This window comes from Drosophila novamexicana, unplaced genomic scaffold (assembly GCF_003285875.2).
Source record: "Drosophila novamexicana strain 15010-1031.04,08,12 unplaced genomic scaffold, DnovRS2.1 tig00004554-arrow-pilon, whole genome shotgun sequence".
Lineage (NCBI taxonomy): Eukaryota > Metazoa > Arthropoda > Insecta > Diptera > Drosophilidae > Drosophila > Drosophila novamexicana.
In genome coordinates, this window is record NW_020825051.1 from 478 (window position 1) to 15,757 (window position 15,280).

A 15,280-nucleotide genomic window follows, 5' to 3' on the forward strand; every position below is an offset into this window, starting at 1 on the left:
TAACTCGCTTTTGACGGGCACGATTAGAGTTCCATTATTTAACGATGCATCGATATTATGGATATAATCACCATTTTTTCTAATTTCATCAATAAGTAATCTCCGAGTTTTGTCATTTTTCGCAGGCATATGAATTTTTGTACTTGCGGCTCATTTTTATGAACAAGCTGCAAGTGACGAGCGAATTTTGTTTGCAACTATTGCAAAATAAGCAAAAATGTTTCTTACAATTTTTTTTGGGTTTCGCAGTTTGAATAATCAAATCCCTGACATCACTTAGTGGAGTTTCAGTTGTGTAAGTAAAAACTTGTTTATTGGTTGAATTATTTAAAATGCTGGACTGGTTAGTTATATCCGGAGTATAACTGGAATCGAATCCATGAGTGGAATCTGGACAGTTAGTATTAAGCGATTGAAATGTATCATTTATCGTTGAATGATTTTGATTTTTTGCCGATGAATCTAGCCTATCATAGCCAAATTCGTTAAGTAGTTCCAAAGATCTTCTATTAGTCGATGAATTTTTAGTTGTATTGATAAATTCTTCGGATGCATCTATTTGAATATATTTAATAATAAATATATAACGAGGAATCCATATTAATTATTACTGGACATAATTCAATATTTTAAGTAAATATTTCGTATCTAATATAGTAGCACCAGGAGCTGTGCCTATATACATATTTAAGAACATTTATTTACTTAACTTTCAGACCTGTAAGGATGTGATAGTATGACATAGTGTATACCTCCACTTCACTTGCAGTTAATTAATCATTCGGATGTGTCTCTATTACATCTTATATTTTAATGTATACAATTATTTTTATATTACGTTAAGCAGAATGAACGTTATTAAAAAATGTATATCTGTACTGATCATGATAAGCATTTTATTTATATATAGATAAATATTTATATTTTCATTACCTTTACTAGAAACATATTAATATGAGACGAGAACAAGACAGCTGATAGGAACACAAACTAGCTGGAACGAACACGAATCAGTTAACAAACTATAAATTGGGTGATGTCAAGTATATAAAGTTAGCATTAGTAAATAAATATTAAAATTAGCAAAAACGGTTTAGATATGTCGGGAGGCATATAGCTTAAAAGAGAATATACTAATCCAAGTAACGCAATGACGGATTGTTTCTTTGATATAGTAATTTTATGATAAGTTAATCAGATCTTACCAATATGAAAAATTTTTAATTCATAACATATAAGGTATTGAATCTTTTAATGTATATCTTCAGATTCTGGCTTTGAAACTGTGCTAATCAAAATTATACACATTTAACGCTTAAAATTGTGAAGGATTGCATTTATTTGCTGTGTCACTATTTGACTTATCTTTAAAAGTCAAATTTAACATTAGAATTTTAAACGGACATTAATATTGCAAGTACTGGATTTATCTTCATTCGTTGCTGATTCACTTTCATTTAATTTAGTGCCTGCTTCTAGTGTCTATAAATATTTTAGGTATAAGGGAAAGTTTCCTTTCATTTTTGTTTCATAATTTTGTGTTTAATTGCAATGAGTCCATAATATTTTTGCTTACTCTTTTATTAAAGTTGTAAGGTTCGTTGCGACTGAAGGTGTTTTTAAAAAAAACTTCGAAGAACTGAGCAACTTTTCTGATACAAGATATTAAATCCAAATGTTTGGGATAAATGGCGTCTTTAAGTTCCTATATCTCATTGGAATCCGATTTTTTATTTCATGTAATAGTCTGCTTATCAATTTCATTTTTGCTCTGATCATATCGTACTGAAGGTCGCCGTGCTTCATAGAGTCTACGTTTGCAAATAAAATAACGTCACTTGCACTTTTATGCATTGGGCAGGTTTTAGATCGACCTTGTTTAAGCAAGTCACGAGTTCGTTTTTTATGTTCGCTGCCGTTGCAATTATTTATGACTCCGCATTGTGGTTTTGGGGAAAAATCCAGAACATCCCTTGCAACATTTGACAAAATATTAGTCTTTAGAGTTAACTGGCTTTTGACAGGGCATGATTAGAGTTTCGTTATTTAATTATGCATCGATATTATCGATTTTATCGCTATTTTTCCAAATCTCAATAATAAGTTATCTGCTAATTATATCATTTTTCAAGGGTCATAAAAATGTTTTTACTTGCAGCTAATTATTATGTACGAACTGCAAGTGATGAGCTAATTTTGTTTGTAATTTATTACAGAAAAAGCAAAAATAAAAGTTACAATTTTTTGGGTTTTCGCAGTTGGAATAATCAAATCCCTTACATCACTTAGTGGAGTTACAGTTGTGTACGTTGAACCTTTTTTGTGTTGGAACACTTTATATAGTGCTGGACTTACTTATATCCGCAGTATAGTTGGAATCAACTACTTGGGTGGAACGTAGATAATTAGTACCAAGCGATTGATATGTATAGAATGCTTTTGCTTTTTTGATGGTGAGACTGGCCAACAAGAGGCCAGGCAAGGGATAAGTATTTTATTTATACATTTATTTCTTTTACATATTAATACAAGACGGACACAAGACAGCTGAATCAAACACATAATAGCTGGAGCAAACACAAAACAGGTAAGAATCCATAAGGTGAGTATTCTCAAGTATATAAAGTTAGCTTTAGTTAAAATATACAAATATATATAAATAATATAAATAATATATAATAAGGATGTACGTCAGAAGGCATATGGCGTACAAGAGAATATTCTAATTTAAGAAATGTAATGACAAATTGTGTATATTATATAGTATTTTTATGATAATTTCCTCAGATGTTGCCAATATGATTAACTCATAATACAATTTAAGACTGAACACTCAATAATAAATATATCACAATATATAACTCTGCCAGAAATTTTATGCAAATGATTTTTTATTTAGTCCTATTGGGCTTAATTTACTTATTTGCATACATACCGAAAGCTTCAAATTGGCCCGGGTTGCACTTATTTGTTGTGTCACTTTCTAAATTAAAGTCTGCTACTGGCGCGCCTTTAAAAGACAATGTTAATTAATTAATTTTAATATGACGTTAGTGTTTTACTTACTGGATTTATCTTCGTTAGTTGTTGATTCACTTTCACTGAACTTAGTGGCTGCTTCTAGTAATTCTATAAATATTTTATGTATTATTAATTTAAAAGTAACAAAATTGTTATATATGTACACACCATTATTAAGTTTCTGACATTGCTTCTCCAATATTTCTCGATCTTCTAAAGAAATATAAGAACATATACATACAAATACATATAATTATTGAAGGGAGAAATGTCAAGCCCAACTTACCATTCGAATCAATAATTTCCGCTTCAAAACTGCCTTTGCTGAATTTTGCAATGCAAATTTTACACCCTTCGTCTATTTTAATTTTTTTTTTTGGCAATACATAATATTGCTCGCACTTAATTAAGAAATACATCCTCTCGCACGCTTTCCAGAAATTTAATGGCGCCAAGTTTTCGAGCTACGCGACGAGTCAACACACGACAAGTCAAGTCATTTCTGTAAATATACTTTTAAGGCAGCTCTGCACTATCAAATTGAATACTCGAAACGCGTTCATTTTGCTCGTTTAATGGTAATCGATATTTATGCAATTAAAATAAGAGTAAAATAAGATGTGAGAAATATATTTGATTGATGATGGATGGTGATCACGAAAGCGGTCATAAAGAATAACTGCTAGCGGAAATAACTGTTTTAATTGGGAAAAAAATTAAGCCCATTTTTTGTTAATAGATTCTTATTTTCATGCTACTATCGATATCTTACTTACATGTGAAGCAAGGTTTGTATTACGTCATAATACAAATAGAAAATACATTTTACTCTTCATGCATTATTATTAAACATTTCATGTTGCTTAATTAAACTAAGTTAATAATAATGCTTATAAATATTAAATAATTATTTCACTAAATTACCTATAGATGCCCGATTAATTGTAAGCATTTTTAACTAAAGACTCTAACTTAAAAATACGTTTTACATATATGGGCCTTGTACGTGATTTGAGTTAATAAAAAAACCAAGCTTATAAATAAAAAATTTGTTTTATTTTTTTATACTAAAATCACGTACAAATATATTTATAACAAAATTTTATTAGGTAAGAGTCGATAGTTAAATTTTCTTACGATAACTTGACTTTGGTCAAGATATCTTGAAAAAAAAAAATTATTTTTTCTTACAACTTAATTATCGACCAATCGTTCCTCTAGCAATTATACGTTAAAATGGTCCGATGTTGACATGATTTTGCGTATATATGAGGAGTATAGTATAACTAATAAGTGCCGAGTTTGGTCAAGATATTTTAAAATACGAAAAAATTTGTCATACAACAACTTAGTTTTCGACCGATCGTCCCCATGGCTGCTATATGTTAAAATGTTCCTATGTTAACATGATTTTGAGGAGGAGTTAGTCAAACTAATAGGTGCCGAGTTTTGTCAAGATATCTTGAACAACAAAAATGTTTTCCATACAACAACGTAATTTTCGACCGATATTTCCTATGGTGTGTAACAGGCAGAAGGAAGCATCTCCGAGCCTATAAAGTATATATATTCTTGATCAGCATCAATAGCCGAGTCGATCTAGCCATGCCCGTCTGTCTGTTCGTCCGTCCGTATGTATGAACGCAAGGATCTCAGAACCTGTAAGAGCTAGAGATTTGAAATTTTTTGCTGTTGGACCTCCTAGGTCCCGCGCAGATCGAGTTTGTTTCCGATATTCAATAACATGCCGCGTTTCCATGTAATCGATAAAAATCGATATCGAAGTCTGATTTTTTGAGAAAATTGGGCAAATAATAAGAGCTATAGTCCCCAAATTGACTCGTAGCTTGCAGAATAGAATGTATATATCAAGTATCTTTTCGTTTTATATATATCACCCCCTCCCCTTTACTGTGTCGAAAGAAGATGGTTTAGGGTATTCCCTAGTCGGGAGCTTCCGACTAGAGCCTCTTACTTGTTTTAACATATGTTCTGCGTGCATAAGAAAGAGGAACTTTTGCAAAGTTTCATAAAAATAGTTTCAAAACGGAAAGACTAGTTCTCATAGAAACAGACAGACGAACAGGCGGACATGGCAATATCGACTGGGCTGTTGATACTGATCAAGAATATATATACTTTATGGGGTCGGAGATGTCTTCTTCTATGCGTTACATATTTCACGACAAAATTATAATACCCTCTTCAAGGGTATAACAAGGCCTACACATAAAATATTTGTTTTATTTTTCAATAAACTCAGAATACATAAAATGCCCAAATATATTTAAAATATATTTTATTGAGTCTTTAGGTAAATTTTCTTACAATTAATCGAGCATATATCGGTAATTTAGACAAACATGTATTTTATAAATATAAGCATTATTATTAACTTTGTTTAATTAAGCAACATTATAACATATAATTGCTAGAGGAACGATTGGTCGATAATTAAGTTGTAAGAAAAAATAATTTTTTTTTTCAAGATATCTTGACCAAAGTCAAGTTATCGTAAGAAAATTTAACTATCGACTCTTACCTAATAAAATTTTGTTATAAATATATTTGTACGTGATTTTAGTATAAAAAAATAAAACAAATTTTTTATTTATAAGCTTGGTTTTTTTATTAACTCAAATCACGTACAAGGCCCATATATGTAAAACGTATTTTTAAGTTAGAGTCTTTAGTTAAAAATGCTTACAATTAATCGGGCATCTATAGGTAATTTTTATTATTAACTTAGTTTAATTAAGCAACATGAAATGTTTAATAATAATGCATGAAGAGTAAAATGTATTTTCTATTTGTATTATGACGTAATACAAACCTTGCTTCACATGTAAGTAAGATATCGATAGTAGCATGAAAATAAGAATCTATTAACAAAAAAAGGGCTTAATTTTTTTCCCAATTAAAACAGTTATTTCCGCTAGCAGTTATTCTTTATGACCGCTTTCGTGATCACCATCCATCATCAATCAAATATATTTCTCACATCTTATTTTACTCTTATTTTAATTGCATAAATATCGATTACCATTAAACGAGCAAAATGAACGCGTTTCGAGTATTCAATTTGATAGTGCAGAGCTGCCTTAAAAGTATATTTACAGAAATGACTTGACTTGTCGTGTGTTGACTCGTCGCGTAGCTCGAAAACTTGGCGCCATTAAATTTCTGGAAAGCGTGCGAGAGGATGTATTTCTTAATTAAGTGCGAGCAATATTATGTATTGCCAAAAAAAAAAATTAAAATAGACGAAGGGTGTAAAATTTGCATTGCAAAATTCAGCAAAGGCAGTTTTGAAGCGGAAATTATTGATTCGAATGGTAAGTTGGGCTTGACATTTCTCCCTTCAATAATTATATGTATTTGTATGTATATGTTCTTATATTTCTTTAGAAGATCGAGAAATATTGGAGAAGCAATGTCAGAAACTTAATAATGGTGTGTACATATATAACAATTTTGTTACTTTTAAATTAATAATACATAAAATATTTATAGAATTACTAGAAGCAGCCACTAAGTTCAGTGAAAGTGAATCAACAACTAACGAAGATAAATCCAGTAAGTAAAACACTAACGTCATATTAAAATTAATTAATTAACATTGTCTTTTAAAGGCGCGCCAGTAGCAGACTTTAATTTAGAAAGTGACACAACAAATAAGTGCAACCCGGGCCAATTTGAAGCTTTCGGTATGTATGCAAATAAGTAAATTAAGCCCAATAGGACTAAATAAAAAATCATTTGCATAAAATTTCTGGCAGAGTTATATATTGTGATATATTTATTATTGAGTGTTCAGTCTTAAATTGTATTATGAGTTAATCATATTGGCAACATCTGAGGAAATTATCATAAAAATACTATATAATATACACAATTTGTCATTACATTTCTTAAATTAGAATATTCTCTTGTACGCCATATGCCTTCTGACGTACATCCTTATTATATATTATTTATATATATTTGTATATTTTAACTAAAGCTAACTTTATATACTTGAGAATACTCACCTTATGGATTCTTACCTGTTTTGTGTTTGCTCCAGCTATTATGTGTTTGATTCAGCTGTCTTGTGTCCGTCTTATATTAATATGTAAAAGAAATAAATGTATAAATAAAATACTTATCCCTTGCCTGGCCTCTTGTTGGCCAGTCTCACCATCAAAAAAGCAAAAGCATTCTATACATATCAATCGCTTGGTACTAATTATCTACGTTCCACCCAAGTAGTTGATTCCAACTATACTGCGGATATAAGTAAGTCCAGCACTATATAAAGTGTTCCAACACAAAAAAGGTTCAACGTACACAACTGTAACTCCACTAAGTGATGTAAGGGATTTGATTATTCCAACTGCGAAAACCCAAAAAATTGTAACTTTTATTTTTGCTTTTTCTGTAATAAATTACAAACAAAATTAGCTCGTCACTTGCAGTTCGTACATAATAATTAGCTGCAAGTAAAAACATTTTTATGACCCTTGAAAAATGATATAATTAGCAGATAACTTATTATTGAGATTTGGAAAAATAGCGATAAAATCGATAATATCGATGCATAATTAAATAACGAAACTCTAATCATGCCCTGTCAAAAGCCAGTTAACTCTAAAGACTAATATTTTGTCAAATGTTGCAAGGGATGTTCTGGATTTTTCCCCAAAACCACAATGCGGAGTCATAAATAATTGCAACGGCAGCGAACATAAAAAACGAACTCGTGACTTGCTTAAACAAGGTCGATCTAAAACCTGCCCAATGCATAAAAGTGCAAGTGACGTTATTTTATTTGCAAACGTAGACTCTATGAAGCACGGCGACCTTCAGTACGATATGATCAGAGCAAAAATGAAATTGATAAGCAGACTATTACATGAAATAAAAAATCGGATTCCAATGAGATATAGGAACTTAAAGACGCCATTTATCCCAAACATTTGGATTTAATATCTTGTATCAGAAAAGTTGCTCAGTTCTTCGAAGTTTTTTTTAAAAACACCTTCAGTCGCAACGAACCTTACAACTTTAATAAAAGAGTAAGCAAAAATATTATGGACTCATTGCAATTAAACACAAAATTATGAAACAAAAATGAAAGGAAACTTTCCCTTATACCTAAAATATTTATAGACACTAGAAGCAGGCACTAAATTAAATGAAAGTGAATCAGCAACGAATGAAGATAAATCCAGTACTTGCAATATTAATGTCCGTTTAAAATTCTAATGTTAAATTTGACTTTTAAAGATAAGTCAAATAGTGACACAGCAAATAAATGCAATCCTTCACAATTTTAAGCGTTAAATGTGTATAATTTTGATTAGCACAGTTTCAAAGCCAGAATCTGAAGATATACATTAAAAGATTCAATACCTTATATGTTATGAATTAAAAATTTTTCATATTGGTAAGATCTGATTAACTTATCATAAAATTACTATATCAAAGAAACAATCCGTCATTGCGTTACTTGGATTAGTATATTCTCTTTTAAGCTATATGCCTCCCGACATATCTAAACCGTTTTTTGCTAATTTTAATATTTATTTACTAATGCTAACTTTATATACTTGACATCACCCAATTTATAGTTTGTTAACTGATTCGTGTTCGTTCCAGCTAGTTTGTGTTCCTATCAGCTGTCTTGTTCTCGTCTCATATTAATATGTTTCTAGTAAAGGTAATGAAAAATATAAATATTTATCTATATATAAATAAAATGCTTATCATGATCAGTACAGATATACATTTTTTAATAACGTTCATTCTGCTTAACGTAATATAAAAATAATTGTATACATTAAAATATAAGATGTAATAGAGACACATCCGAATGATTAATTAACTGCAAGTGAAGTGGAGGTATACACTATGTCATACTATCACATCCTTACAGGTCTGAAAGTTAAGTAAAATAAATGTTCTTAAATATGTATATAGGCACAGCTCCTGGTGCTACTATATTAGATACGAAATATTTACTTAAAATATTGAATTATGTCCAGTAATAATTAATATGGATTCCTCGTTATATATTTATTATTAAATATATTCAAATAGATGCATCCGAAGAATTTATCAATACAACTAAAAATTCATCGACTAATAGAAGATCTTTGGAACTACTTAACGAATTTGGCTATGATAGGCTAGATTCATCGGCAAAAAATCAAAATCATTCAACGATAAATGATACATTTCAATCGCTTAATACTAACTGTCCAGATTCCACTCATGGATTCGATTCCAGTTATACTCCGGATATAACTAACCAGTCCAGCATTTTAAATAATTCAACCAATAAACAAGTTTTTACTTACACAACTGAAACTCCACTAAGTGATGTCAGGGATTTGATTATTCAAACTGCGAAAACCCAAAAAAATTGTAAGAAACATTTTTGCTTATTTTGCAATAAGTTGCAAACAAAATTCGCTCGTCACTTGCAGCTTGTTCATAAAAATGAGCCGCAAGTACAAAAATTCATATGCCTGCCGAAAAATGACAAAACTCGGAGATTACTTATTGATGAAATTAGAAAAAATGGTGATTATATCCATAATATCGATGCATCGTTAAATAATGGAACTCTAATCGTGCCCCGTCAAAAGCGAGTTAATTCTAAAAATGAAGTTGTTGATTTCATATGTTGCAAGGGATGTTCTGGATTTTTTCCCAAAAGCACAATACGAAGTCATATTAATAATTGCAAAGGCAGCGATCATAAGAAAGGAACTCGTGACTTGCTTAAACAAGGTCGCTCCAAAACCGGCTTTATGCATAAAAGTGCAAACGACGTTGTGCGCACAAAAATAATGCCTGTTTTAAATGATGATCCAATTTCTCGGAATCTGATATATGATGAATTGATTGTTTTATTCGCAAACGCAGAATCTATGAAGCACGGCGAACTTCAGTACGATATGATCAGAGCAAACATGAGATTGCTAAGCAGACTATTATGTGAAATAAAAAAATCTGAACCCAATGAGATACAGGAACTTAAAGACGCCATTAATCCCAAACATTTGGATTTAATGATATCTTGTATCAGAAAAGTGGCTCAGTGGGACTCTTCTTTGTTGTTTTTTAAAACACCTTCAGTCGCAACGAACCTTACAACTTTAATTAAAAAGTGCGCAAAAATATTATGGACTCATTGCATAAAAACACAAAATCATGAAAAAAAAAAAATAATTAAAGATTTTCTTGTTCTATGGGAAACCGAAATCCCTCTTTTTATAAACAAAAAAGCTATAGAAGATCAGTCAAAGAAAAAGAGAGCTCTACCAACTATCTTACCATGTAAAGAAGACATCAAAAAACTTTTTGATTATGTGATAAAAAAGTCTGAAAATTCTCTTAGTGTGCTGAAAATTAAGTTTGATTTTTTGTCATGGACATCGTTAATACAAAGCACACTAATTGGCCTTCAAATTTTTAACCGCCGTAGAGCTGGTGAAATTGAAAGACTAACAATTGAGAACTATCTAACAGGCCACGCCATCGATGAAAATGTGGATAAAGAAAACTTCGACCGTCTCACGAAAGAAACTAGAGAAATTGCTCAAAAATACACAAGGTTGACTATCCGTGGAAAACTAAATCGAACTGTGCCAGTGCTGCTCACACCGTTTGACAAGTATTGTATTGAAACTATTCTTAAATATCGTAAAAGAGCTGGTGTTAAGAAAAATAATGATTACATATTTAGCGTGCCTAACGCCAAGCCTTTAGCAAAGCAGTATGTACGGGCTTGCCCCATTCTAAAAAGATTTGCCCTGGAGTGTGGGGCTCGCTGCCCAGGGGCCTTAAGGGGAACGATGCTTCGAAAGCATTTAGCTACCTATACATCGATGCTTAACGTCGAAGATGTCCAAATTGATAGGCTTGCCAATTTTATGGGTCATCATAAAGATATACACAAAGAAATCTACAGAATCCCTGTAACAGTAGCGGAGATTGCCGAAGTATCCCAGATGCTTATGGCAGCTCTTGGAAATAATGTTGAGGATGAAAACACAGTAGCCCTTGATCAGTTAAAAGAAAGTGAGTAAATATATTCATCAAGGTTGTGAGTGATACTAAGTGTAGTTATTGTGTAGAATATAATATTTTAACTTATCTAATAATTACTTATCCAATAAGCCCTATTGTCAATGTTTTTACATTATACTTAAAATGTATTTTGCAGATGATCCTTTAGAGGATTCGGAATCAGATTATTCTGAACAGCGATCAGAAAGCGAATTTAATATTTCCGATGATGAAATTGTAGAAAAATCCAATGCAAAAGGAAAGCGTCCAAGTAGTGAGTATTGAATTGCAACCTACATATTTTTGTCACGTGCTTACATGCATTGCGATTAGTCTGTCCTATTTATCCTCATTCGCAAAGTGAAAAAATATATCGTGCTTATTTTGCGGGCCCATTGAAGTTAGAAACTTTGGGCTTGAAATATATACACGTATATATCCACGATAGGTAAAGTGCTACAATTATATAATGACGACCACTGGGGGCGTTGTAAATCCTAAAAATCGTTTTAAATTGCACAATCGCAAATCTTACAGAATCTTAGAGCTTGACTAACTTTTTCATGAATACTATTGATGGACTACTCTGAAGATCGATAAAAATTAGTTTGCCTACGATTGACTGGGTGCGTGGCGAATGTTTAAAATTGATATCACCTAATAAATTGTTCTGGTAGGCTGTATTAATCTGTTATTGGTCTATGATTGAGTATTGCGACGGTTGCAACCGACTGCAAAGTTTTTAATATTTTTCTATATTACTAAAACGTTATTCTTTTTCACACTAAATTGTATTAAACTCTATTATTTAACAGGATCATCATTTGGAAAAACGATAAGAAACCGGTGGTCGAATGAAGAGCGTGAAGAAATATACCAGGCTTTTGGCGACCTGTTGTCGCTTAAAGGATTGCCGTCACTTAATCAATGCAACACAGTTATAAATAATTCTACATATCTAAAATGTAGGACACCGGCGCAAGTAAAAACATGGATAGATAATCAGCGCAAGGCTAAATCAAGGAACTCCGCAAATAGATTAAATAATAAATATGTTGACCATATTTAAAATAAGTGGATTATACTTTTTCGTATATTAATATTAATTTATGTTAAAAAATTTTGGAATTAAAAAAAAATTCATTTTAAATGCATGTATTTAATAACGTCATTTATGTTAATTCACATTATTAATTTTACTTTAACCTAAAGTGATCCAAAACTACATTCAAAATAAATTTGACTCTTAATTTCAATTAAGCCAGTCTGCCACTAAATTTAAAATGTATAAATTTAATAAAATATTGCTGAGTCTTACGTGGTTTAGCGTTATATTTATTTAGTTTAGTGAGTTTTATCGAAATTCACTGTTCCCTAGTCCTCATAACCTCTATATATGAGTCTCTATATTTATATAAAATCAGTATGTTTTTGGGGACAGCTATTTGACTGTTATTTACTAAATTGAAGTGTGAACTGGACCAAATCTCATCGTTCCTGTGTCCTTATAATACACGTTGCTTATGCAAAAAGGTCTGCATATGGCAACCCTGCGTTTTTGTTCCTAAAACTGACCTTATATATAAAGTTCATTATACGGAAAATTTTTATGTTATATACTGAGAGTATTTCGGGAACTGAGTCCTCGTAAAACACGTTACATGGTGTGTACCCAAAATAATGGTTGTATATAAAATTTCTCATAAGTCACGAGGCTATGCTTCTAAGACCGTTAAAATTTCCCAGAGGTTAATTTAGAAGTTCCATCATGATTCCCCAAAGAGAAAACCCCCACTTTTTGGGGTCCCTGAAATCGATGCTCCACATATATATATATATATATGTATATAATATATGTATATATTGTTTTTTCATTAAAGCTTTTGATATATAGATACAGAAATATGTGTCTATGAAAATATTATTTATATTCTTTTTATAACATACAATTATGAATTTTGGTCTTAGATCTGCCGTATTGACGTTTCAAATTTAGTTTTCAAGCATGCACAGTAATCGATTTATATATTGAGTTTGAATGTTAAAAACAAATGTAGGGAATACTTGCCTTAGATTTATAACCATATGTTTGAAATATTTCTAAAAATAAACCAATTGTGTATCTGGAACAATACAGTTTCTATAAATATGAATTAATTGTTTTTTGTCTGTGACTAACTCCCAAATTTAATAAATAAACTTAAGTATAACAAATTGAACGTAATTATACTTCAGTTTCAAATAAAAAAGATAAAAAACCTGTAAATTACATATTTCCAAAAAATATAGCCGATCGATACTGCCATAAAGCTAATATATATGCATACATATTAATAAATTAAAACACACTTATATCTAAGTAATATTTCCAGTTACCTTATACATTATATATTGAAGGCTATGCACATTGAAATCGCTGCATATATAGTATGTCTTTATAAATATATGGAAATATAAAAATGTGTATATTTAGTAACATACCACCCCCAATCTGAGGCGCTGATATTTTTGTAGCATTTCGAATGAAATGAAATTAAATGTATAATTTATTGTTGCATAAACAAAAGGCACGAAACCGAATCGAAAATCGAACCAAACGCAGCCGAAGCGCATGTGGCACCTTTAAGTATTTCGATTTGTACTCGGCCCCAGACCCCGCTCTCACCTCGAATATCGCCCTGGTTTGGCCTGGTCTATGTGGAACGCATTGTATTTTGCAGGGGCTGGAAAAATTAGTGCTCCCGCACGAGCTGAGCCAAAAATAACAATCGGGCGGTGAGGGCTCAAATGTTAGAAAATGTGTGGGGGGATGGTTGGTGGAGGAGGTGAAGCGGTGCAAAGAAGCACAGATTTGTTTATAGTTTTCGTATAAACAATTGGCAATTGAGAAATCGCTTGTTCGAGAAAAATCGAAACAGTTTTTGCTGAAAAATGACGAAGATGGTTGCGAAATTCGTGAGCATTCAATAATTCCAATTCTATACAAAAAGTTCAAAAACTAAAAAGAAACCAAATTGAAAAGCTGAAAATAAAAACGTTGGGGAAACAATGCATGCAGAAATATCGGCGAACCGCATCAAACCATAATCATATAATCATGCTAAATAATGAATGCAAGCTGAAGCGCAACTGGGTTGGCGTTAAGAGCAAAGTAAACAAGTGCATAAGGAATGCGAGAACAAACTGAATATGAATAGCCAGGAATACTCATAAATACCCGAGTACTTATGGGCTCTGTGTATGTATGTATCTGGCCGGATGATCTGAAATTGATCGCCAGAAATTGTAAGGCGTATACATGCAGTTAATTGATATGAAATTAATTCTTAGAACGAGTTTCAGCTTACAAAAATTTTGCGACTTAATGTATGTCACAAGCGAAAACCGGTAAGGATGATGACCACAAATAATTATTTGGGTTTTTTTTTTGTGATTTTGGTTGGCTTGCCCTTTAAAAGGCGACTAATCGGCTGCAGAGGCTCAAACCGTAGAGAGCAGCGGCACAAACAGCAACAGCATGTTGAAGATTGTAAGTAGACGCAAATGTTCCATTCTCCTGGTTGCGTCCACTAATGCGTCCACTTCCTTTGGTGCAGTTACTTAGCATTTTTGGCCTGTGTCTGGTTGGCGCTTTGGCCGCGCCCGCCGATGTCGATCATACGAGCACAACGGTGCCGCCAGTGGCTATTGTGGATTCGGGTCAGGAGAAGCATGAGGATGGCTCGTATCATTTCTTTTACCAGGGCGAAGATGGCACGAGGCGCGAGGAGACGGCCGTGGTGCAGAATGCAGGCACTGGGGATGCGTTCCTCGAGGTGAGCGGCACCTATTCATATTTCGATGCCGACGGCAAGGAGGTGGTGGTGAACTACAAGGCCGATAATTACGGTTTTGTGCCCGAGGGAGGCAACATATTGCCACAGATAACGCTGGCCGCCAAGCTGGCCAGTGAGCAGAGGTACCCTCTTCCCGATACGGACTATAAAAAGCCGCCGCAAAACGAATAAAAAGTAATCAAATGTTGCAAAGAAAATATTAGTTTCTATGCCTACAAATCATTAAAAATGGTTAGAAAGATTATATTGGTGTTATGCAAATGGAGGAAGCAGGCTTTTTCCATTCTCTTGACCAGCATCAACAGCCGAGTTGATCTAGCCATATCCGTCTGTCCGTCCGCTTAATTTGCAAGGAAAGATCGAGT

General features: G+C 32.3%; 1 protein-coding gene across 1 annotated transcript; it reads left to right on the top strand.

The window, feature by feature from the left end:
• Positions 1-14,068: 14,068 nt before the first annotated feature.
• Positions 14,069-15,086, top strand: LOC115769426 (endocuticle structural glycoprotein ABD-5-like). Its single transcript, XM_030714233.1, has 2 exons — positions 14,069-14,608; positions 14,676-15,086. Exons 1-2 carry the CDS (start codon positions 14,597-14,599, stop codon positions 15,084-15,086), a joined length of 423 nt encoding a protein of 140 aa, XP_030570093.1. The 5' UTR covers positions 14,069-14,596.
• The last annotated feature ends 194 nt before the right edge of the window (positions 15,087-15,280 follow it).